Raw genomic sequence first — 27,018 nt, forward strand, 5'->3', positions numbered from 1 at the left:
TTAAGCTTTAATATTGCAGCTAATCTCCATTGAACATTTCGAGTCTTCAAAGTATGGGTTCCCTCCAAAATAGCTACTTGTGAAACAAGCCGGCAGCTGTAATTTTTGCTGAAAGGACCATATACTTCCATCACCGGTTCCAGTAGTTTTAGATCTATCCATTCGATATGCCAGAATGATGAAATTACCTAGACTTGTTCTTAGAGAAGGATCAGGACTTGCTTGAAAAAAAGGAAAGTTTGTGTTATTTAAACGTTTTTCGAGCAATTTTCAAAGTATCTTCAATCTAAAAAACTATACACACGAAGATTCAAAAATACACTTCTGCAGATGGATAGAATTGAATCTCAGCTATGGGATTATATCAAAATTGTCGTCTTTAGTTGATGCATCAAAACCGTGCAAGAACTAAAAATAACATACCAAAAATTCCACTGAAACCAAGGGCCTTAAGTTATGTTATTTTATGTTTTCTTCTCATGAGTAAACAACCATCACTGACGAATGAAGAAGCTGCAAAACCAATTTTCATTAGAGAACCTTTCGATATTTAATTTTGAATCATAAGTTTCTAATATCATAATAATATAGTAAGATCTAAAACTCGTTATTTTCGTCTGACACGACCTGAGTCTTTTCTTATTCGGGATATTTCTTACGGCCCTTCCATTCTTCTTCACCGAGAAAAAAATGGAAAAGGACGATACAGTTTGAGGGCTTGTTCCAACTTTTTAAGAATGACTTCTGAAACACAAGGGCTGTTTAATTGGAATAGGCAGCTTTTTAAAAAGTGCTAAAATCTTTAGCGTGAAGAGAAAGGTATTGAGCAAGTTATCATATGCGTAATAATTTCTGTTAGTTTTGAGTTTAAATGTTGCTCCTTAGTTTTAGCTGAAAACTTATTTTTGTTTAATTTATGCTTTAGAGTCACCGCAACCTTATCCCTAAAAATCGTTTTTTCACTTATTCTATTTTTTATTATAATTTACGAATTCTAGTGTAGAGGGTTGTGCCAACCCAGCCAGTAAAAGACCACAAGCCTATTTCTACTACCAGTACAAGATCAAGGGGTTTGAATACAATCATTACAAGATCACAGGGGTTTGAATACTACCAGTACAAGATCACATCCAATCAGAGGGCTAGAATACTGCCGGTACAAGATCACGTGCCTATTTCTAGGCCATACAGAGGGCTAAAATACGACCGGTACAAGACCACATGCTCATTGAATCCGACCTGGTGTTACTGCCGACTAGATTTCTGTGAACTATTACATTGAATTTTACGTAATTTCTTTGTCGTAATCAAAGTACCGTATTATCTGTTATGACACAATTTCACCTCTTGAACATTCTTTATATTGTCTGTGCTTCAAACCTGAGATAACTGTTCGTTTGAGAGCATTGATGAACAAACATCAGATAGAATAGATGATATTGATGACATTGCTATGCAACTTTATAACGTAAGTTTTTATTTATAAAAATTAATTGTGAAATTTGTATGGTAAATTTTTACCAAATCATATTATTGACTTACGAATAAAGTGGATATACTACTCGATGCCTTTTTTTATGCTCTTTCCAAATAAGTAAGGATTTTTCGTTGGAAATGAATTTTACCCTCTCCCCCCCCTATATATACCAATTCAGGGTATATATTTGCACATTATGGGGGTGGGTTTGTTAAATGTAAGCGTATATATAAAGCGTATGTTAAATGTAACCCACCTAGCATTTTTCTCTGAAGACATTAAAATATTTTCTACTAGGCTAGCTTTTGAATATGTCGTTTGGTATAAATTTTAGGCCTATAAACTGTATGTTATAGAGATTTTTCTATCTAATTATAGGTCTATATAGTGAGAACTTGCTTTCATGCCTATATTTCTAGAGTTTATAACATTTCCAAGGCTTTATAATAGGGGCTGTATAGCCTAGCCTAAACTAACAATAAAATGTATCCCTACTTAATTCTTTATTTAGAAACATAATTTCTTTAATGCATCTAATAATGGTTAACGTCTGCAAAAGAAACTCCATTTCAACTTATTTCGGTTTTAGATCAAATAACCGATAGTACATGAACAGAATAGTTATCTTCGTTGGAGGGAGAATAACTTTTAAAAAACAAATAATGTAAGTTTTAAATTTACCGATATTTCTTGTAAATAGACTAGCAGTCAACAACGGTAAATTCTCCCTTTTTGGTATGAGGTGGCTATTTAATTGAAACCTTCAGGATATATATATAATGGTTAGGGGGGAAAATTGAACTAACCAAATGTCACTATACGCATACAGATAGTATTATTACTACTGCTTGTGCTTCTGCTACCGTAAGTGTGTTTTTTGTTTTTAATTTATTTTAATGCTTATGCTTTAAATGATTAGAAAATATAGGTTGCTATTAATCCAATTTTCGACTTTAGAAAAAATAGGGTGGTTTATACACTTTGAAAATTAAGCTATTTTCAGGAGACGGCATGAAGGGGTTACACTATCCCTTCCAAACCAAGTAAGATCCCGAATTTTTCCAAAACAGATAAAGAGTATTAAGATGAGATTTTTAGGAAATGTTGAACAAAATCAGAACCTATAAATCCTCTTTAGATTGTAAATATGATATATCAGTAATACATATTGGGTGGCTATTGAACTGAATCTTTTAGGATATATATAGAGTGGTTAGTGGCACAGTGAACTAACCAAATGCCACTACACGCACACACATAGTGTGATTGCTATTGCTTTTGCTACTACTACAGTAAGTGTGTTTTTTTGTTTTAATGCTTATGTTTTAAATGATTTAAAAATATAGTAGCTAATAATTCAATTTTTGACTTTTTTTAAAAATTAGGGTGATTTATACACTTTGAAAATAAGTGTCTATTTTCTTTATAAATTAGAACGGATTGATCTCTACCTACTCCCACTCCCCCACTTTGTTCAACAATAGGGCTGGTGTATGGAGTGAAATCTCCCAGTTTACTTAACAGAGCCTCTAGTGTGTTAGGACTATGTAAATCAGTGCAAGCGAATTTATTTTGTTCTTCAATTAAATTCAGTTGAAATAGGGTTATATTCCTTAAATCTGTGGGGGAAGGGTTCTCATTTAACTCACGACTAAAATTATCTAAAATTTGTATGGTTTTAGGACTCAACCAAGGTAAGTCACTCTCTAGCACACCTTGTTTTTTCGACGAACTTACTCAGTCATTTGACGATAAGGTCAAAGAGCTATTGGTCACTGCTAGATTAAAGGGAAGCACGCTTAAATACTTTGAGACGATTAAGGAAAAAGAACCCATGGACACTAGCACTCAAATTGAATCTTTTAAAACAAGGATCTTAGAAACAAGTGTGTCCGAGAGACTAAGAACAGATGTAGTTACATTCAAAGCCTCAACTAGTACTAGGGAATGTGTAGACAAAATTTGTCGATCTGTATGTTTACAGTTAGAGAAGGGCGGAAATGAAGAGACAGTACAGAAAGTAAAATTACATACTTTTACGCAAGGGATACCAAAAAAGCTATTAAGATTAATATTATCACGGAAACCTGAAAATCTAGAGCAGGCTATTATCTTAGTAGAAACCGAGATAAAAATTGACGAGGCAATGAAAAAGTTGGATCAGATGTCAATAAATAACACAGGAGCCCAAGAAAGTGTAAAATATGAAAGGAGACAGAAAAGGGTGAGCTTTGAGGGGCCAAATCGTGAACCAAAAAGGCGCGACGGAGGCAGAAGGTCACCGTCTAGGGAAATAGCTGAAAGATTCCACGACCTTGTGATATTAGCACCTAATAACTATAGAAAATATGGGCACCCATCCCCACCAAAGACAGGGAATTGGAGAACCAACAATGACAGATCAAGAATATTTAGAAGTAACAAAGAAACAAACAAACAATTTAAGAGAAAGTTTAATTGCTATTATTGTAGCAGACCAAATCACTATGCGGCAAATTACTGGCATAGAATATGCAAAGAAGGCCAGACGTACCAGCCAAGACACCAGTTCAGAACGCAGGGGGGGGGGGGGAGAGATATAAGAAGGCAGGGGACAAATATTACTTGGCAAACACCGATTATATTCCTGAATTTAGGCCTAGAAAGCAAACGTTTAACAACACCCAGGGTCAAAATAGCAACGTTGAAGAAAACTGAGATAACCCCCAAACTTTTGGTCAAACAGTGGGCATTTAAACGGAGAAACCAGCCTGTAAGGGTCGACAGAGCTGAATCCTTACAAAGACCCCTTTATAGTTTAGAGTGTTTTGATACAAATGCAAAAATAATAGTCTACCGATTTTGCGTTGTTTTAAAATTAAGTGTTTCCCAAATTTACTATGTTTACTGGATACGGGGGCGTCTAAATCATTAATTTGAGAGAAAGTTTTCAAGAGGTTTCCTCTTAGTGTCAAAAATCACGTAAGCAGATGCCAGAATACCCTTACATCAGTAACAGGTCAAAAGCTGACAATTTTGGGGGAATGTCCATTAGAAATTTAGCACAGGGGATAAAGAAATAACAGTAACGGTGATAATATGTAAGCAGCTACCATTTCCTTGTATTCTAGGAGTAGACGCTATAAGGAAATATTGGATCGTATGGGAACCCCTAACTGATACAATAACCATAAGCCAGCCAAACGAAATTGATAGGCAAATTTGCGTAACAACAGATGAAGAGAGTGATGATTTTAATTATAACTTAAAAATACACGGGAAAATCACAACAGAAGGGGGAAGAACAGGTCAAGTGCTGGCGACATTAAATAAAAAAGAAGGAAAGGTTAAAACAATGGATGCCATGATAGGGGGATACGCCCTCTTTGAATAACCCACGATTTTGGTGGAAAATCCAGTTATTAAAATTGAAAATGGTATCATATATTTGAAATTATCAAATATAAGTAATAACAAAGTAAAGCTGAACCAAATAGGGCTTGGATTGGTGGAAAAGATTTCAAATTCAGAAATAAAATCTCTAAGCAGCCCAGAATTAAGCGCAAATTTCACTAGCCACAAACAAACATCGTCGAAACTACAGCCACAACAAAGGTATGGAATGACAAAAACTGACTTTTTGCAACAATTTGATTTAAATCATTGACCGGAAAACAAAAAAACCCGGGTGGGAAATATTCTTTGGGATTTGAGATGGACATTAGCAAGACATAAAGCAGATTACGGATTAACTCACTTATTCAGGCACAAAATACCAACACAGGGCCCTCCAATTAAAAAATCACCGTATAAAACACCTTATCATTTAAAACCATGGCTGGACGACCAAATAAAGGAAATGGTAGAACAGGGTATAATTAAAGAGTGTTAGCGATTGGTGTTTTCCAATAGTAATTGTCAGAAAAAAAGATAATACCTGGAGATTATGCACAGATTTTAGAGCGCTAAATGCAGTCACGGTGAAAGATGTTATGAAATTATCACGAATTGATACGATATTAGATTCGATGGGAGGCACAAAATACTACTTTAGTTTTGACTTAATAGCAGGATATTGGCAAATAGCCTTAGATCCAGAAACAAAGCACAAGGCAACAGTAATCATAGATGATGGAAGAACGTCTACACTTAAACGTGTGCCTTTTGGCTTATCATTTAGTCCAAACTTTTTAGGTCGTAAATAAATCTGGTAATAAATCTGGTGCTAAAAGATAAAGAACCTGAAAGAAAAAAAGATACATTGGCTTACTTAAATGATGTAACTTTGTTTACTGAAAACCTGGAAGTCCATTTAGTCGACTTAAAAAAATACTGTAAAAATTTGAAAAAGTCGACTTAAAATTAAAACCAGAAAAGATAAAAATAGTAGTACCAAAACTATTTTTTCTTGAACATCTGATAAACCAAGGAACTAGTTCGCCAAATTCAGAAAAATTTACGGTCATAGAAAAATTACAGCCACCAAAAGATCAAAAACACTGCAGATCAGTTTGTGGTTTTTTCAGTTATTTCTGACGATATATTAAAAATTATGCGACAATAGCATAACGTTTGACAAACCTTTTGAAAAAATCAGGCAAATTTGAATAACCATCGGACGCAATACAAGCGCTGAATGAAATAAAAAGGCAATTATTACAGGCGCCAATACTTAAACTACCAGATTTGTCACAAGGCCTCTGTTTACAAACAGATGCTTCGGGGTATGGAATTGGGGTTATATTATTAAACATAAATTCGGAAGGAGTAGAATCAATAGTACAATTCGCCAGCAGGTCACTGACAGAGGTGGAAAGAAAATATTCAACGGTTGAAAGAGAATGCCTAGCAGTTGTAGTTTTTACAGAATATTTTCACCAATTTTTGCTTGGAAAAAAAAATTCATTTTACGCGTAGACCTAAAATCATTAATTTGGTTACATATGATGCAAAATACTTCAGCGCGGTTGACACGATGGATACTACGCCTGCAAGCATATTCATATACCCCAATATATATAAAGGACCGTACAAACAATTTACCAGGATATTTGTCAGTAAATCCAGAGACGGAAGGAAATTTGCCAACAGCCCTCCAACACAAACTTCAAAGGATGGAAATACTATCTAATGGAAGTATTTTAAGTCATCGAGATAAAGATGATTTTTGTTCAGCCATGAAATCCTTTTTATCAAAAGGAACAGAACTGCCGGAACACTTCAAACATTTTTTGAAGGACTTAGATAATTTTGATCTAGATGAAAATAAAAATCTTTTGATAAGATATTACAGAGCACCACAAGAATATAGAAAAAATGACTTAAAAATTACTCCAGTAATTCCAAAATCGCTGGAAGGAGAAATTTTACAGATGGCACACGCAACTAGTGGCTGTCACATGATAGAAGTGAAAACTATTGGAAGGATTAAAGGAAATTTTATTTTCCAAAAATTTACTCAAAAGTAAAAACTTTTATACAAAGCTGCACAGAGTGTGCCAAACAAAAGTCGCCACCAAAGACCCCTAGGGCCGAATTGGGTCAATACCCCACCCCTTCAGGGGTAGAATAATTAATGTCTATAAACATTTGAAGGTCAGGAGGAAGTTTACCAGTTTCTAGGAAAGGAAACAGGGGTTTGCTAACCATAGTTGACCATTTCAACTCATATTTATACGCTTTCCCAATTAAAGACGAAAAAGCAAAAACCATTGTGAAAGTTTTAGTCAACCGGCTATTTTTGGAACAAGGGATTTTTCCCTATAAATTTACTTAGTGACAATGGGCCATGTTTTAGAGCCAAATTATTAGAAGAAATTTCGGAATATTTGGACATAAAGCGTTGGTTTACCTCCTCTTACATGGCGTCAGCTAATGTAAAAGTTGAACGCAAACATAGGGAATTAGCTTACTTGCTGGGGATACGAGCAAGGGAGTAAAATGACAATTGGAACGGCCACATATCATGCTTAGTTTTTGCAGTTAATACAGCTTGTTCACGTTCTTTTTAAGACACACCACTTTTGTACAGCATCTAAGAGAACCCAAAAATTGTTTGAATGAAATACAAAGTGATATAACGTGTTACTACCTGGAACAATATAGACAAGAAATGGTTATGCGAATAAAAAAAGCTATGGAACAGATTAAAGACAATTTGGAAGATACTAAAACCGAACAAAAAGAAAAATATGACAGAAAAAGCAAAAATAAGACAAATTGTTGTTTAGGAGACTTGGTCTATGCATACAAAACAATATAGAAGGGACAAAAAAGTTAACACCGAAATGGGACGGAAAAGGCCTTATAGAATCGAAAAATTTCAACCAAATACCCTGACCTGCGTCCTTAAATATCAGTGTAACGGAAAGGACGATATTTTGCATCTTAATAAGATGAAAAAAGGATTTTTCTCAAAACTTTGGAAATCAAGGCCCACTCCCTCAAGCATAAACACAGATAAAACAATAGAACAAGTATATATCAGAAGGCCAAATGAATTCTTTTACCTATTTAACGACCACAAGAGTTGGGAAAAGTAGAAGGAATATTTAGCCCAGTCTTGGCTACAAAATATCCACAACAAATAAGAGAAGAAGGGAAAAATTGAATGCTCATCGGATGCTATTAATGAAAGCGATAGAGAAGAGCCTCAAACACAACCTACTGGTTTAAGACATAATAAACCAGAGGTTAAATCCAAAGAGGAAAAAGAATTGGAAGAAAGCAAAGAATTATCTGATTTTCATACGCTAGACTCCCCTACAGTCTTATCACAAAAAAGGCTTTTGGATTAAACGCCATCTACCAGACGTAAGCTAACAGAATGTTAAAGCGATAATTCTTCTACAGAAACAAATATAACTAAACTTGGGCCATCGTTTAGAAAAACCTCCTTAAGAGATAGATTATGGAGAAAAGTAAAGAAACCAGATTCCTTTTTCAGCAGCACAAGTAGCTACATCCCTAATGAAAAAGGCCAAACGTCATGAGTAACGGACGCTAAAGACATCAGACGAAGCAACAAAACCACGCTCGAATTTGGAACCTTGTAAACCACATTATAGAGACCACGGAAAAACTTCTCAATATTATAAAGAAGAGAAAAAAAAATTTGGAATCCAAAATTTAGATCAAGAAACAGAAAAAGGGAGAACTAGTGCTCCCCCCAGGTGATTAGTATTTGAATAAAATAATGATAACCTAGGAACAAGAAAACGAGTAAAGAGCCTCTAAAGAGATATCTATATTTTTTTCTTCCTTTAATCGGTAAGTTAATAACGTCAAAATTACGTTTAATAACATAAATTAATTATTGTCTCGTAACTTCTAATGGGTGTAGTGAAACTAATTGAAATATACATATTTAGAATCAGCATTAAAAGGCAATTCTTTCAATATGTATATTGAAAATAAATAATTTAGGGGGGGGGGTTCTTAAGAAAATAAAAAATTTGACAGGAATAAATATTAATAAGAAAGGCAGCAAGAGTTTACATTAAGTCGACTAAATGTATAAGCTAGCTGTAATCTTATTATAAATATTAGAAGTAAACGTATAATCATCAAATTTTTCTAGAGTAAGTAATAAATGCAATGTAGTAGGGCCGTATATCACTAAATAACAATGTATTTGTATCGCGAATTAAAAGAATAAAATAAAAGATAATACGTAAATAAAAAAAAATCTAGCTGGATCAATGAAAAGTTGGTAAAAACAGAAGAATTTTAGGCATAATAGTATTAAATAGGGTCCTAATTCAGCTTTGCTACAAGTACAGGCTATAGAATTATTGTTTAAGGATAACACTGCTACAATTTAGATAAGGAAACACATAAATTGCGGTCCGAACAATTACAGGTTAGAAGCTGCCATTTCCGAGTGTTTTTAGGAGTAGAGACGCTTCAAAAATATGGCATTTTACGACGTAGTAAGCATTGAAATTACCTTTGTTAAAGCTAACCCGAATACTAGGTTAGTTGTGTAACATCACAAGCAAAGGAAAGATAAAGATACATAATATATAATTAAAGTACTTGAGGAAAGGGATGGAAGAAAAGAGAAAAGTCACCTTATAAGTAAGAAAATTAATGTGGAAGTTTAGGAAAAGTCACCGAAGGAAGCAAAAAAAAAGAATTGTTACCCAGCTGTGATGGCAAGTCTGCATAAGGCAAGAAATTTTGTTGGAGAAACCTACAATCACAGAAAAAGGAGGCACGGGGATAGGTCTTAAAACGGCCTCCTTTCCCTACACAGAGGATCTTCATTTGAATAATGGTGTTAGAAAAAGTTTAAATTCTGAACTAGCTGCGCGAAATGAGTCAGAAAAAAGTTCAAATTTGAATGTTAAACCATGGCTGCTTTTGAGCCATACAAATGTAAAGCTACCAGTGTATGAAAACAGCTATGCTTGTTTACATAGCATATAAGCCCACAGTAGGACAAACAGAGAAGACAATGCATCGTTTTGGGATAGCTAATATTGATAATTCTTGTCCGCTCTTACGGTTACTCAATGAAGAACCATTCTCAAGTCTAGTCTAATTATAAATCAGTACAGTTTAGTCGAACAGACAAAATAGGAAAAATAAGTGGAAAAAAGCTATGATAAAACTTACAAAAAAGGATGAAAAATCGTTATATCCTTAAATAAATAAAAGTATCCAAAAATAACTTCATTAATACAAAGACAGAAGTTGACACAAAACGGAGAATTTCACCAACAGATCAAGACAGCTGCGAACAGGGCAGAGATTAAATTAAACTCTAACCCAAATTCCCTCAGCCATACTCACAAGTCGGGAACTAAGTGTGGAAAAAAACTCACTTATTTAAGCACAAAACTATAAACTACCACATTGACACGGAAACGAACAATTCAAAATGAACAGAAGGCTTCTCATTTTGATCCAATTAGTCGTTATTATAAGAATATTCTCGCTTTAAAGAGATTAGATCCTTCATTAAATTTCCCAAATATTTTAGAATTTTATAGACGTATTAATTAAGATCAAAATTATAGTTATAAATATTATAGCTTAAAAAACATTCAAAACCAGATCATCGCCAGAATTGCATTTCAATAGGACAAATTATTATTTAAAATAAAAACTTTTAAACTGGAAAGGCCTTTAATAAGTAAACAAGCTGCTAATTTAATACAGTATTATACGATAAGGATGCACATTAATTGCCGTATGTGTGCAAACTGTTCGTGACATGTATTGTCTTTATATGTGCTTATACAAAAATGTAGCTTTCATTTGACCATTCCTAATGCTGTTGAATTGAAGTAAATCCTGTCCCGATTAAGGCAATTATGTCGCGCAAAAACCTAACTAAAAGTTCTCTAAAAATCAACTGGAATATCCAGTGTTTTTAAAAGACTAAATTAACAGTTTTGGACAGAAAACCAAAAAAAAATACAGGTTGTGATAATAGACAACTCTCCATCCCTTAAAACATGGAGGAGCGTTGGGAACATAAAGGAAACATAAGGAACATTTTCTCTAAAAATCTAATGAATAAAACAGGAAACTTATAAATATAGGCTTAGAAAAGGACTATAGTACTGAAAAAGCTGAAAAAGACTTGAAAAAAAACCCTTAGGCTTCATTGAAGTATATAATCAAAAAAAAAATAAAAAAAAGGGTTAGAGTTAAAAGTATAGCCAAACAGAAGTGAAGTAAAAGAAATTGGATGAAAAAAGGACACAAGTTGAAGTCAAAATTTAAGGCAGGACCGCTTAAAGTATGGAGTTTAAAGCAAAAACAGTTATGTTTGCTTATATGTCTTAAAAAAAACTACCACACGTAAAAAAATGAAGAAATATGGAGATAAGGATATATTCCTTGGGAAAGAACCACCTTTTTACTAAAGGGAAGAGCCTATGAGAAGATTGTAGCTACAAATAAAGAGTGTAGCTATACATAATAGATTGTTGTGTTTATATGTTCTTAATAAACCTATTATCTTCAACAGAATCACAAGCAAAAGTGCTGTTCAACCTACCAGACACTTATCTATGGTGACCAAGCATCAAATAGATATTATTGAGGTGAGGGCACAACAAGAAGGTAAAAAGTCAGAAAAATGCATCTCAAGATTTTCAAAACTGATTCTAAAGCTACAAATTTAGCTATTGTTGAATATAATAGAAAAAAAAAATGATATATATATATATTTTTCTAGAAAAGGATAACCCTTGAATATGTGAATTATTACAGTTAAACCTAGTATTATGCAGAAAAAAAACTGGTCTCGGGTTTTTGACAACCCTTGAGCACGCGTTGTACGTAGCACATAGACGTAGCATGAGTTTTTTTAGCGTATAATAACGCATAGAACTGTAAGTATATTTGCAAACTCGTGTTACTAAGAAGTGAACAATAAATTGCTCTCCGGAAAAAAAAGACTTACCTAGACAGAAATAGAAAGAACCACTTATTATAAAGGCTTATTAGACTCAACTTGGGAATATTTCAAAACTGCTTTCGTGATTATAGGATTGATTATATATGTTTTTAAATATTGGTATTATAAGAAATATGAAACCTTCGGAGGGAAGAATGTAGAAACCCCTGTCTGCTCAAAACCATAATCGATCTCAAAGAAACTAATTCTTGCAAAAAAAGCGTTATCTACAATCGCAGACAATTCGATTGGCACTATGAGTTCATAAATATTAAAGTAAAAGAGAAATTTATGATAAACAATGGAGCAAATTTTTTTTGGCTATATCAGCAATAATACTTTTCATTGTAAATAAGTTAGTAATTTGAGTGTTTTACTAATTGAAAAAAAGAGTTATACCACATTTTAATGTTGCTTTGTGAGAAATCTACTTTGAGAAAAATGCTTTGTGTATAGTTAAATTACTATATAGTGTTTTAAAACAACCTTTAAAACTTTAACCAAATGTATTTTTTGATAAATGTTGTATCGAGGTTTTGTTACTTAACAATGCTTGGGTAGGTTTATTACACAATGCTTGTGTATATGCTATGTTTTAATTTACTTTGAGCTTTAACTAGTGATTTAAAATTATATATAAATGTTTGACTTTGAGTCAACGTATAAATATTTTCATTATGAAATAATCCGTGTAGTATTAAGTTTGAAAAGGATGATGAAACAAATCACCAGCAAGAAACATTATGTTTCTATTTAAGCGGCATATTATGTTTAGAGTAAAAAGAGAGAAAAGTAATTAAAATAATTAACCTTTAAAAAATTGAATATTTCTTTTACTATATATGTAACACTTTATGCTTATATGTATTCTAACGTGAATATTTATTTTAGATAGAGACTTAGTTTTTTTGGAAATCACTTTTTGTGACATCCTTTCGGATCCATTTCTCAGTCATTTATGACTAATTTTTGGAAAGTAGCAAATTTCAAACCAAGATCAATTGCATCCTGATACCAACAGCTCACACTATCAGACACCAAACCATAACTGGTCAACTAATATTTTGGAAACTGTATGCAGTATTAAAGACTTTACTACAAGTTCTTCATAAAGTGAGATAAAATCAGAACTTATATTAGGCCTAGAAAATCTGCTACGTAGCCTAATTGGCTGTATATTATTCAAAGTATGTAAAAATTCCTTGTGCTTGAAAAATATGTAAAAATTTAAAACCAAAATTCTTATGTATAACTTATCCAAGGCATTTCTAACCCTGAAAAATAAACAGTAAATCAACCATATCACCGAGATAAATTAGATTATTAAAGGGAATTAAATTTAATCTCAAATGATTAATAGACGTTTAGAATATGCATTTAAATCTAATTTAAGCAGAACCACTAATTTAATGCTTAAGCTACTAGGGGTCAAGCTAAAACAGAAGATGCATATTAGAATGAGGGTGAAAAGAGAATTTTACAGTCTTAGAGACAGAGAAAAAGAGAAACAAGGATAAATTTCAAAATTGATATCCTTGGACAAAAAAGGACATGGCATATATTTGACCATAGCGATAACCCTAAGGAAACCTATTGAGGGTATATGCACAGAATGACCCAAAAGATGACAGCATGTAACTAGGTACAAAATTAAGTTGTTTTAAAAATGAAATATTGAGAGCTGGGACAAATCTTCTTAAAATAGGAAGTATTGTGGTGACGCTTTCTAATTAAGTCAACTTAAAATCTAGTAAAAATATTAAGACGCAATTACAGAAGTTTAAAAACACCACTTTTTATTAAGATAAGAAACGTATCCTGGCAGGTCTATGCTTAACAGGAAATTACCATGAATTAAAAGAATAAAATAAAAGATAAAACGTAAGAAAAAATCTAGCTGGACCGATGAAACGTTGGTAGAAACACAAGAACTTTAGGCATAATAGTAGCAAATAGGGTCCTAATTCAGCTTTAGTACAGGTACAGGTTATAGACTCATTCTTTAAGGATAACACTGCTACACACACAGAGAAGACACACTCACAGAGACGACACACACACACACACTTTCACATAGACGACACACACAGAGTGATGACACACACACAGAGAGAAGAGACACACACGCACATAGAAATGACAAAGCACACATAGAGACGACACACACACACACACACAAAGAGAGGACACACACACACACACAGAAATGAAACACAAATAGAGACGATACACGCACAGAGAGGACACACACACAAAGACAACAAGCACAGAGACAACAAAAACACAAAGACGACACACCCACAAAGAATACACACACATAGAGATGAAACACGCACAGAGACTACACACACACAGATACGACAACACACAGAGAGAAGATACATGCACAGAGAAGACACACACACAGGGACGACACACACACAGAGAAGACACACACACACACAGAGACGAAACACGCAGAGAGACGACACACACACAGAGACAACATACACACACACACACACAGAGAGACAACACCCACACAGAGACGAGACACACACACACATAAACACAGAGACAACACACACACACAGAGAGACGACACACACACATAGAGACGACCAACCCAAAGTGATGACTTACACATAGAGACGACACACGCACAGAGATGACAAACACACAGAGACGAGACACATAGAGAGAGAGACGACACACACACACACACACAGAGACGACACGCACACAGAGACAGCACACACAAAGAAATGACACACACACACCGATACAAAACACACAAAGAGACGACACACACACAGAGACGACAAACATACAGAGAAGACATAAAAACAGAGACGACACACCCACAGAGACGACACACACATAGAGACGACACACGCGCAGAGACGACACACAAACAGAGTCATAGTGAGAGAGATATCCAAAAAGTTGGGTTGATCTAGGTTCACTTAGAGTGGCGCGCCACTCTTATTAAGCTTAGATTTTACGCTAGCAACTTGCCCTCCACTATAACTTCGCTAATACATCCTTCTGCCAATCAACCCATCTCCCCCAAAACACTTTTCAGCCATTTCTTGTTAAATTTTTTTATTTCAACTCATCCATACGGGTTTTTCGCTAGCATCTCGCCCTCCACTATAACTACGCTAATACATCCTTCTGCCAATCAACCCATCTCCCCCAAAACCCTTTTCAGTCATTTATTGTTAATTTTTTTTTATTTCAACTCATTCACACGGGTTTTACGCTAGCAACTCGCTCTCCACTATAACTTCGCTAATACATCCTTCTGCAAATTAAACACTTTTCAGTCATTTCTTGTTAAAAAAATTTATTTCAACTCATCCACATGGGTTTTTCGCTAGCAAATCGCCCTCCACTATAACTTCGCTAATACCTCCTTTTGCCAATCAACTCATCTTCCTCAAACCACTTTCTAGTCATTTCTCATTAAAATTTTTATTTCAACTCATCCACACGGGTTTTTCACTAGCAACTCGCGCTCCACTATAACTTCACTAATACCTACTTCGGCCAGTACTTTTAGTTGTAAACACCCACTTTGAAAAATTGGGGGAACTAAAAGTGACAATAATATAAATAAGCTTTGGTCGGGCCAGTTTCCCCGTAGTTGTAAGAACACGCTGTGAAAAATTTTGGGAACGAAAAATGACAAGAATATAAATACTCTTTGGTCGGGCCAGTTTCCCCCTTAGTTGTAAACACCCGCTATCAAATTGGTCTCTAAAGGGTTCATGATAAAAAAAAATAGCGCACGCCATGCTGAATGTGTTTTAAAAAACCCATCTGGTCGAAAACATGTTTGTTATCGTTAATGATTTCCAAAGATGTAAGAAAATTAAGGAAAATACAATTCTCTGGTTCAAATCTGAAACTTTAGTCTATTTTCAGATCGAAAAATAAAACCATTTCTATAAAATCTGAGGTAATAAGGACTTTCGGCCGTAAACTCTAGTTTCTTGTAAGAACATTATGGAAAATGCAATGCAACCGAGTCTCTTAAACTCCGTAAAGCTCTTTTAAAAGATACAATAACTACTTATTTAACACAAAAATTTCGTTTTTAATGGGCAACAAGTAAATAAAAACCACTCGGTATCAGGCAACAGAGTCTCTCAAACCCCGTAAAGCTCTTTTAAAAGATACAAGAACTACTTATTTAACACAAAAATTTTGTTTTTAATGGGCACCAAGTAAAGATTAAACCACACGGAATCACGCAACAGAGTCTCTCAAACCCCGTAAAGCTCTTTTAAAAGATACAAGAACTACTTATTTAACACAAAAATTTCGTTTTTAATGGGCACCAAGTAAAGAAAAACCATACGGAATCAGCCAACCGATTCTCTCAAACCCCTTAAAGATCTTTTAAAAGATACAAGAACTAATTTTTTAACACACAATATTCGTTTTTAATGGGCACTATGTAAAGAAAAACCACACGGACTGAGTCAACAGATTCTCTAAAGCCTCGTCAAGCTATTTTAACAGATGTGAGAAATAATTATTTAACATAAAAATTTCGTTTTTAATTGACACCAAGTCAAGAATTATTTTTGGTTTTCCGTCCCAAATTGACCCCCCCTCCCCTGCCCTCAGAAATGGGGGAACGAAGGGCTTCTGAGACTTCCCCTTGAGGCGGATCGCATTTATTTTCAATTCTGAGTATTTTTGGTTTTCCCTCCAAAATTGACCCCCCTCCCCTGCCCTCAGAAATGGTGGAACGACGGGCCACTGAGCCTTCCCCGTGAGGCAGATCCCATTTATTTTCGGTTCTGAGTATTTTTGGTTTTCCCTCCAAAATGAACCCCCCCTGCCCTCAGAAATGGGGGAACGAAGGGCCTCTGAGCCTTCCCCTTGAGGCAGATCCCATTTATTGACGATTCTGAGTATTTTTTGTTTTCCCTCAAAAATTTACCCCCCCTGCCCTCAGAAATGGGGGAACGAAGGGCCTCTGAGCCTTCCCCTTGAGGCAGATCCCATTTATTTTCGATTCTGAGTCCTTTTGTTTTTACCTCAAAAATTAACCTCTCCCCTGCTCTCAGAAATGGAGGAAGGAGGAGCCTCTGCGCAGTGCCGTTGAGGCAGATCCCATTTATTTTCGATTCTGAGTATTTTTGGTTTTCCCTCCAAAATTGACCAACCCCCCCCCCCCGGCCCTCAGAAATGGGGGAACCAAGGGCCTCTGAGCTTTTCTCTTGAGGCAGCTCCCCTATTTTTACAATTTTTATTATTTTTGGTTTTCCCTCCGAAACTGACTCCTTTTCTTCCCTCACATATGGTCGCCGGAGGAGTCTCTGAGCCTTGCCGTGGAGGTCCACTCTCTTTATCTTATCATGCGATCCTTTTTTGTTTTCCCTTCCCAATTTACCCCCCCTTTCCTGCCCTCAGAAATGGAGGAACGAGGGGCCTCTGAGCCTTCCCCTTGAGGCAGATCCCATTTATTTTCGATTCTGAGTATTTTTTATTTTCCCTCCAAAATTGACACATCGGAGAGGTAAAGCTAGGTCAACTCACAATGTCATTCTATCGTCATTAGCCATTTTAATAGACTGATATTGTTTCAAATTTATAACAAATTAAAAGAGTTAACAGACCATTCGGTGTTAACTTAGCTGCTAATAAGTTTAATCCTTTTTTTTTCTCCACCTTCATACAATCCAATCACTAATCATTCACACTCCTATTATTCAAAACATTAATTACTATCCTTCATAGTGTCCAATTTGCGAATTCCTTATCCCTTTTTGCAAAAATGTCAAATACTCACTCTTTGAAAAACTAAACCAGACTATACCCACCAAACCAGACTATACCCACCAAACCAGATTATACCCACCAAACCAGTCCTTGCTATAAGGCCATGTGAGGGAGTTCTGAATCTCTTTGAATAGGTGTAGAGGCGTACGCAAATAACATAAAGATTGCTATGGCGGTACGCAAAGTATAAGCTAACATAAAGATTGCTATGGCGGTACGCAAAGTATAAGTTACTACTCTACTAATAGCTAGCTGGGTTACATGCAACCCCACCCCCCTAATGTAAAAATATATACCCTGAATTGTTATATATAGGAGAGGGGGGGGGGCTAAAATTCCCTTCCGACAAAAAATTATTATTGTATTCGAAAGGAGCATAAAATGACATCGAGTTGTATATCCACTTTGTTCGTAAGTCAATAATATGATTTGGTAAAAATTTACCATGCAATTAATAATAATAATAATTAATAATTATATTATTATAATAATGAATTATAATTATAATAATTATAATATATTATTAATTAATAATTATAATATCACAATTAATAATTATAAATGAAAACTTACGTTACAAATTTGAATAGCAATAAAATCAATATCATCCATTTTATCTGGTGTTTGTTCATCAATGGTCTCAAACAAACTATTATCTCAGGTTTGAAGCACAGACATTATAATGAATGGTCAAGAGGTGAAATTTTGTCATAACAGATAATACCGTACTTTTATTACGACAAAGAAATTACGTAAACTTAAAGCTAACAGTTCACAGAAATTTTGTCTGAAGTAACACCAGGTCGGGTTCAATGAGTTTGTGGTCTTTTACTGGTCGTATTTTAGCCCTCTGATTAGCCTACAAATAGGCAAGTGATCTTGTACTGGCAGTATTCTAGCCCTCTGATTGGCTGTGATCTTGTACTGGTAGTATTCAAACCCCTGTGATCTTGTACTGATGGTATTCAAACCCCTCGATCTTGTACTGGTAGCAGAAATATTCTTGTGGTCTTGTGATGGCCGGGCTGGCATCCCCCTCTACTGCTCTATACTTCCCAATAACAAATACAATAACACATAGTGTTACCTGATACGCTGAACCTGATGGTGTAATTTTCATTAAGATTATATGACGTTTAGGGGGTGTTTCTCGCTTTTTGGAAAATAAGGCAAAAAATCTCAGGCTCTGTCTATAGACATTGTACAAGGTTGGGGAGAAGATTGAAACGGAAGTGACCCCAAAAATATGATTTATAAAAAAGTTGTATGTTATTGCCTATAAGGGGGATAGGGAGCTATCATTTTTAAATGATAATATCTCATTTTTTTTTAATTGAATGCAGAGATGCCAAAAAGCTCAACTTTTGATGGGTAACGCTTAACTTGATGAAATTTATATATTTTGAATCACCATAAGATCCTGATTGTTTTTATGTAACTACTGGTATCAAAATAGGTATTCGTTTTCTAGAGTTTCGGTTGCTATTGAGCCGGGTCGCTCCCCACTTGCAGTTTGTTACCACAAACTATTTGATGAGATTAAACCATTTCTAATACAGTTTCCCAATTGCAATAAAGTTCTTACATCATTCGCAGTTACTTACTTACTTACTTAGGTCCTCCTACGCCTGGGGGTGCATAAGGCAGCAACAGTGTTTCGCCACGACGACCTGTCCTGAGCCTTCAACCATAGATCCTCCAACGAGGACCTCGACCGCTTCGCCTTCTTCATTCGCGACCTGCCATGGGTCATTTTCGGTCTCCCTGATTTGCGGCGACCGGGGGGGGGGGTGTCCAACACCATTCATCTTGCGGCAGCCTTCCTTCCCCCATTCGAACCATATGCCCCCAATAAATCCATCGCCGCTTTCTAATAAGATCAAGGAAGAGGGTATGATTTGTCATACAATAGATTTTATTATTTCGTATTCTTTCTGTCCAACGTATATTTACGATAGACCTTAGGCAATTATTGTCGAATGCCTGGAGTCGTTGTTCTAGTTGAGCAGTGATGCTCCAAGTTTCGTAGCCGTAGATAAGGACAGAGACCACATTGCTATTATAAATTTTAAGCTTTAACTTCTGGGAATATTTTTTATTTCTCCAAACATTTCTAAGGTAGCTGAAAGCAGACCCAGCCAATGTTATTCGGCACAGAATTTCTCTTTCGGAATTGGCATCTTGCGTAAGAATGCTGCCGAGATACTTGAACTCTCTCACTTCCTCAATTTCCTCGTTGTTAACCAAAAGTCCTTCGGCTAAGTCAGGTATGACTGCATTCGACATTGATTTGGCCTTGTTAGCATTTATGGAGAGTCCGACAGCATTTGCCATACGACCGAGTTCATTAATGTTGCGTTGCATATCTTCTGGGTCGTGGGTAATAAGCGCAACATCGTCAGCAAAATCACCATCATTGAGTTCTCTCAGTGGATTTAATTGTAGACCGCCACTAAAACTGTATCCACGGAGAACAAAATCTATCACTATGGCAAACAGTAATGGTGATAGAATGCAGCCCTGCCTTACACCTGACTGAACAGAAAACCACTCCATTAGGCCACCCTCTGTCTGTACTGCGCATATGATATCATGGTATAGCGCTTTAATTATACTTACAATTTTGGTCGGAATTCCATAATGCACTAGAGTCTTCAACATGGTTCTGCGATGTATCGAGTCGAAGGCTTTGAGAAAATCTATAAATACTATAAGTAGCTGAACTTGCCATTCATTGGATTCATCCAGCAGGACTCTCAGGCTAATTATCAGGTCACAACATGATCTATTCTGGCGGAATCCGTGCTGCTCATCTCTCATAACTTTCTCCACTTTACTTTGAATCCTGTTCAGAATTTTTTGGCACAGGACTTTGCTGCCAACAGAATGTAAAGCAATACCTCTCCAATTATCACACTTAGTCTTTTGTCCCTTTTTGAAGAGTTTTACAATTACTGCCTTCGACCATTCACTAGGGACTTTTTCTTCATCCCACACACGGGAAAGAAGTTCAAATATGGGTTTGGCTAGGGTGCTTCTATCGTACTTCAGTAAGTCTGGTGGTATGCCATCATTACGAGCAGCCTGTCCATTTTTCAAAATCTTTAGGAACTCCGTGACTTCAATCAGTAAGAGAGGTCCGGAATATAGTCCGAGATTGACGAGTGGTTCTTCAGGGATGTTTAAAGTAGTTGTGGGAGGCATCTGATTTAGTACCTCGCTAAAATGCTCTTTCCTGCGTCGGACTATGTCATCAGTCTGGTTTAATAAAATGCCATCTTTGCTGTCAACTTGGGTCGACGAAGCCTTTGAAATACCCGCCAACTGCTTCGTTATGGCATACACAGTACGGCTATCTCCCCGTCTAGCGGCTGCCTCAGCCTGTTCGGCCATAGTTTCGAGGTACATCCTCTTATCATCCCTGGTTGCTGCTTTGACTTGCTTATGGAGACGCATGTACTGCGCTTTCAGGTTGTCTACATATTCTCTAGAACAAGTCGTGCTATGGTCATACTTATCTACGAGGATTTTGAGTTGTGACCTTTGATCAATAATATCCCAACTACTTTCCGATATCCACTGCTCTTTCTTCTTCCTGTTGTAGCCCACAACTTCTTGTGCAACCTCTTTCACGGTTTCTGCAATTTTTTCCCACTGACTATCAAGCGACACTTCGTCCCTTAGAAGGGAAAACTTGTTTGACAAAGCTGTAGTATACTTTTTCAATACGTTTGGGTCCTGCAATTTCCTCAAATTGAAGGTTTTCACTGGCAGCTGGGGCTTTGTCACAGATTTTAATTTCAGCTTGAACTTGGCAACAGCAAGTTGGTGATCGGAATAACAGTCGGCACCTCGGAAGGTTCTAACATCCTCTAAACATCGTCGCCTGCGCCTCTTAATTAGGATATGGTCTATTTCATTTCGTGTTACACCATCAGGCGATTTCCAGGTATACTTGTGAATCTGTTTATGTGGAAACCATGTGGCGCCGACGATAAGTTCATGAGTAGCGCAAAAATCGATTAGTCGCACACCATTGTCATTAATTTCCCCCAGTCCATTTTTACCGAGGATAGTTGGGGCATAAGAAGCATCACCTCCAACTTTAGCATCAAAGTCCCCACACACAGTCACAATATCATGACGATGCGTTTTTGCAACAACATTCGATAACGCACGATAAAAGTCATCTTTGGTTCGATCACAGGCATCATTCGTTGGGGCGTACACTACAATTCGCAGTTAAGAATTTCATTTTTAAGTTAAACGGAACGCATATACTATACAAGTCCAGTTGTATTTTGAAATTGATAGTCAACAGATCGTTGTGACAGCTGTGTCGTAAGTTTATAAAATTTTGCTTTCTTTTGCTGTTTTTAGATACATTTTCTTAATGTTTAATGCAGAGTTATTGAACGCCTGATAAATTAAAGAAAATACAATCTTCTTTCTGAAAATTTTGACCCCCCCCCCTCCAAACAAAAAACTTTCTATTTAGAAAATTTAGCTATAGACATTGTACAAGGTTGGGGAGAAGATTGAAACGGAAGTGACCCCAAAAATATGATTTATAAAAAAGTTGTATGTTATTGCCTATAAGGGGGATAGGGAGCTATCATTTTTAAATGATAATATCTCATTTTTTTTTAATTGAATGCAGAGATGCCAAAAAGCTAATTATTTTTTTCATTTTAAAGTGGAGACGGAAGAAAATCATATCAAATTCCCTGGGAAACCATAGAAATATTTTGATAGACCCTGGGCCCTCATTAAGACTTGTTCATTGTCTTGAGTATTTTTGGATTTTTCATAGGCTACTGGCCTAGTTTGGCTTTTGTGTGTGATCCCTTTTAATTAGATTCCTTGGATCTTATTGAATTCCATGGCGAATCTATTTTCTATTATTTGAATTATTACACAAGGGCTCTGAAATGCCAGAACCATTTCTTTTCTACCAGATTTCTACTTCTCTTGTTGATTAACGAAGAAGACCAGCGTTTAGCCAGCGACATGAGGAGTTTATAACTCATGAATAGGCCCAAATCTTTTGTAAATTCAAGCTGGGATTTGAGAAAAACTGATGAAATCCTTAATGCTTGCAGTCAACATTGATCGTGCCCTCGGCCCACCACCGACATCTCACCGGCCCCGCCACCAACGGCCTTCCCTTATCGGCGTGGCATCAGGGTCTAGATTTACCCATTGCTTACATATGGTATTTGTTACCGAGAGAGAGGGATATGTTTCACCTTTTGTGTCAAAAAAGAACATGGACATTCGGATGAAGCTTTCAGGGAGTGTTAAGGGGAGTTTTGGACTAAATCAAAACGCGCTGTGTGCATGCAAGTAGTCAAAATCAGATATCTCAGGAATGACTTATCTCAGTGTCCGGAGTGTTAAGTTGAAACTTTTAAGGAATGATGAGAGGGATGATTAACTGACAAATACGCAATATATGCGCGCTATTATTATTATTACTACTACTAATACTCCTACCACTACAACTATTGCCACTGCTAGTTCAATTGTGACTTCTTCTAAGGCTGAGGATAATAAGATGAAAATTTTAGGAAATGTTGAGGGGGAAGCTATACTAAATCAAAACACACTGTGTGCATACAGGTTTTCTAAAGGGCACAGCAGTAATATCTTAGGAACGGCTTAGTGCATTAAGTTGGAAGTTACAGGGCATGATGAGGGGATGTTCAACTGACCATAAGATTGGCTCATAAGAATGGCTGAAATTATGATAATGTCCTTTACGTATAGAACAGTCACAATAAAAAGATATTTCTAACTCAACATTTTTATCCATGTTAACGCACTGCAGACTTTTCAAACTGATTTGAAATTTGTCTGGGGTTACATAGGAAATATCCAAAGAAGGGCTAGTATAGTGTCATTAGCACTACGAATCTCTATATCTTGTCTTATTCTAGGGTTAGTCGGCAACTGCTTGTACCTTCCACTGCTGCTTTAAGTACTCTAGATTCCATTTCGCTAGCGCCTTCAATATCCAATAATGTATAAAACACCCATTTTGATGTTGACACGAATATTGAAACATCTGGGAATCCTAGGAATCTTGCCAGCCGACCGCTAGAAACAGGGCTCCTGTAGGAATCTTTTCCAATACTGAAACAATAAATCAATAGACTCCTATTTGGGGCTTCTATTTTTTGAGGGAGAACAATGACGCTTGCTAGGTAACGCTTGGAGTGTCATGGAATCGATAGAGATGGGTCTTGTGACATCACGGGAATGTGTTATTTGTTGAAAGTATTTCCCTAATACAGAATGTTGGGAATGGGAGTTTAGTCGTGTTGCTTGGAGCGCTTTCCCGCTGGAAGAAAATTGACTTTTTGAGTCTTGGTGAGGTCAAAGAACTAAAAAAAGAAAAAAAGAAATGTTTTGAGCATTTCAGGCGAAAAATAAAATGGAAAAAAGGTATTTTGCGACAGTGATGCGCGCCTTCATTACATAAAAGTGTGCTGACCTTACATAAAATTTGCACCGTCATTAAGTTAAAAGAAAAAAAAATGTTTTGAACGTCTCGTGCGAAAAAAAAAGTCAAAAAAGGTTTTACGTGACAGTGATGGTTGCATAATCATTACTTGAGTTCACATAAGGTATTTACTGTCTTTAAATTACAAGCAGGGATTCCCCACGGGCTCCTGAAGCAAAGATACATAAAATTATATCAAGCATATTAAACCTCATCGTTTAAGAGGGGGTAAGTCATGTGATGTCATTAGAGTCCAGAGAGGTGTGGAGTGGGAGTCTTGCTAACTGTGTTTCCTTTAACAGGACAGGTGACCACATTGCACAGGTGCGAGAGACTAGGAGCTCCACTTAACTAACCCTTTAAAATCCCATGTTAATTTCCTATTATTAATACTTGTGTATTATACCAACCACATTCCGGTTAATCATATAAAAAAAAAAATAGTGAAACACCTGGATTTCCGAGAAGCCTACCAGCTGGAAACAGGTGACCACACCACCCAGGTGCGAGGGATTAGGACCTACACTTAGAATTCCCTATGATTGCTACTTGTTTATTATCCTGGCCACACCTCTATTAATCTTACTGAAACAATATTTCGTCATTTGAAAACATGGCATCGCAGGGCCGCTAGAAACAGGGACCGCTTGTATTCCAGAACCACCTGTATTCTGGGACATTTTGTCTTCCTGGGGTACTGGCCGCTTGAAATCCCATGTTAATTTCCTATCTTGTTGTTCGAATATATTATGGCTTCACTACTTAGTACTGAGGCTAGTGGTGTTAAAGTGAACCTTTCAGGGAATTTTTTTATTGGAGTTTCAACTAAATAAAAACATACTATATGCATGCAGGCTGTCAAAATGACATATAAGCAATATATTAGGACCAGCTAAGAGTATTAAGTTGAAACTTTCAAGGCAGGTTGATGGGGATGTTTAACTTATCAAAAGACACTATGTGCATGTTACGACCATTACTGCTATTACTACTGCTACTAATACTACTTCTGCTGAGACTAAGGGTATTAAGGTGAAATTTTAAGGGAATTTGTAAGGGGATGTTGAGCTAAATCAAAATACACTATGCGCATTCAGGTTTCGAAAAGGATATATGAGCGATTTATCAGGAACATTCTAGAATATTAAGTGGAAAGTTTCATAGCGTGTTGATAGGGATGTTGAACCAACCAAAAGGTACTCTGTACACGCTCCTATTATTACTACTACTGCTGCTACTTCTACTACTACGACTACTACTATTGACCCTAAGGGTATGAAGAGGATTTTCAGTTAATGTGTTGGGTGGTGTTGAACTAAATCAAAACGTATTCTGTGCGAAACGGCTGCCAAACGGGCGTTTCAACAAAATCCCAGGAATGGTATGGCAGTGATCCTAAGACTGTGGTGCGCGTACCCCTTGGGGGTAAGCAAAATATTTAAAAGTTTACGTGGTTTCCCGACAAAGAAAAAACAACCCTTTAACTCTAGGACTGGAAAAGTTTTCAGAATTGTCCCTTTCCAACTCTCAAGTGGTATCAGCATGGGCAAGTTGACGTGCACACGCCACTAAAGTTCAGTCATCAGAGTGGCCATGTAAGCCGGTCAGTCTCTTGCGTTACTGTGCTGCAGTAGTATTGCCTGTTATTACAAGGTCGCTCACAGTGTTGTGTTATTTTTGTGGGGTGTTGTGTTATTTTGCAGACACTCAATCCTGTTCAAACAGTGCGTCAGTGTATTGATTCAGGTACGTAGGCAAATTTTCCAATACAAAATAAGAATGGATAAATGACTCCTAACGAAAAGGCCTCAGGAAGATCCGAATCTAAGTTCTGGGGCATCAACTTCACAAAATGAAAGTGGTCCTAAACACATTTTTATTGATGAGCAGCCCTAGGAAAAAACAAAAAAAACGAAAAACTGGCAAATGAATCTAAATGTAAAAAAGAAAATATGACATGTTGTGCTTAAAATTAGGTTTCGCTTGGACTGAAAGATCAGACGAGCCTAATCCACAATGCGTTGTTTGTTCTGAAATTTTATCTAACAAATTTATGAAAGCTTTTCTTTTAAAACACCATTTTGAAAACAAACATGAGAATTGTGTAAAAATAAAGTGTTACAGTACTTTGGACTTCTTTTAGATGATCTTAAAATAGGAAAAAAAGCAATAAAATGATTTTCTGGTGCAGAACAAAATGAAAGTGCTGTAAATTATTCTTACAAAGTTAGTCATTTGATTGCGAAGGCTAGTAAAAACCATACTACTGGCGAAAATAAAATCCTCCCTGCCGCATCAGAAGTTGTTTCTTACATGTTTGAAAACAAAGAGGCAAAAAGAATTAAAACATTTCCATTAGTACAATTAACAGAATTTACTTTCTTTGATAACTTAGACTAAAAACTATTGTAGAACAGACCCGAGCCTCATTCTGGTGTATTCTACTAGAAATACTCAGTAGCCCTAAGCTTACGATAAACCTTTTTTTCTCGGTGACGACGCTTGGGCAGTGGAAACAACCTCCTTGGAACTGCAGATAATCATCTTATTAGACTAATGAAATCTGAAGAGAACCATTATGGAGAGTTTTTATATAACAACACAAAACAGAACATTTTTTCCTCTTTTTTATCGAATTTAACAATAAACCAAGTTGACGCCGAATTTTGAGTATGAAAGAACTAAAACACGTCAGTCAATTACGCTACCACATTAATTGATTGTTCCTTTAAGAGCTTTGGGTAAATAATTTTTTAGATTCAAAACGATTCGTTAAGGAAGAGAATTAAGTACTGCAAGCTATCCAAACTTTTACTTAAGGCAACAACCAGACTTAGTTTCTGGTCCTCGAAAGAGGGCAAGCTT

The 27,018-nt window shown here is 36.1% G+C and overlaps 1 protein-coding gene and 1 long non-coding RNA gene across 9 annotated transcripts in view; both read right to left on the reverse strand.

Moving 5' to 3' along the window:
* Positions 1–18,259, reverse strand: part of LOC148955684 (uncharacterized) — a 47,388-nt gene extending 29,129 nt beyond the window's left edge. The window contains exon 1 of one of the 8 annotated variants that reach the window (XR_016143738.1): positions 18,222–18,259. This is a non-coding gene — a long non-coding RNA (uncharacterized LOC148955684). Of the gene's footprint in view, positions 1–1,114; positions 1,464–18,221 lie in introns of those variants that run through there. The other 7 variants (XR_016143737.1, XR_016143733.1, XR_016143736.1 and 4 more) reach the window with 7 other exon arrangements.
* On the reverse strand, positions 1–26,697 carry LOC148955685 (uncharacterized). The gene is made up of 4 exons (XM_089107882.1): positions 26,627–26,697; positions 23,611–23,783; positions 20,648–21,877; positions 1–221 (listed from the first exon to the last, which is right to left on the reverse strand). The coding sequence occupies exons 1-4, from the start codon at positions 26,695–26,697 to the stop codon at positions 1–3; spliced, it is 1,695 nt and encodes a 564-aa protein (XP_088964008.1).
* Positions 26,698–27,018: the final 321 nt, after the last annotated feature.

This window comes from Artemia sp. Qi Xiang Cuo, chromosome 2, assembly GCF_049724085.1.
Source record: "Artemia sp. Qi Xiang Cuo chromosome 2, ASM4972408v1, whole genome shotgun sequence".
Lineage (NCBI taxonomy): Eukaryota > Metazoa > Arthropoda > Branchiopoda > Anostraca > Artemiidae > Artemia > Artemia sp. Qi Xiang Cuo.

Excerpts from the sequence above, each read along its gene's own strand:
- LOC148955685 (XM_089107882.1), bottom strand. The coding sequence starts at position 26,697 with ATGATTATCTGCAGTTCCAAGGAGGTTGTTTCCACTGCCCAAGCGTCG. Across the intron at positions 23,784-26,626 it reads CCGAGAAAAAAAGGTTTATC|TATTGGAAAAGATTCCTACA; the intron begins GTAAGCTTAGGG and ends TTATTGTTTCAG. Across the intron at positions 222-20,647 it reads CATATTTGAACTTCTTTCCC|CAAGTCCTGATCCTTCTCTA; the intron begins GTGTGTGGGATG and ends CTTTTTTTCAAG.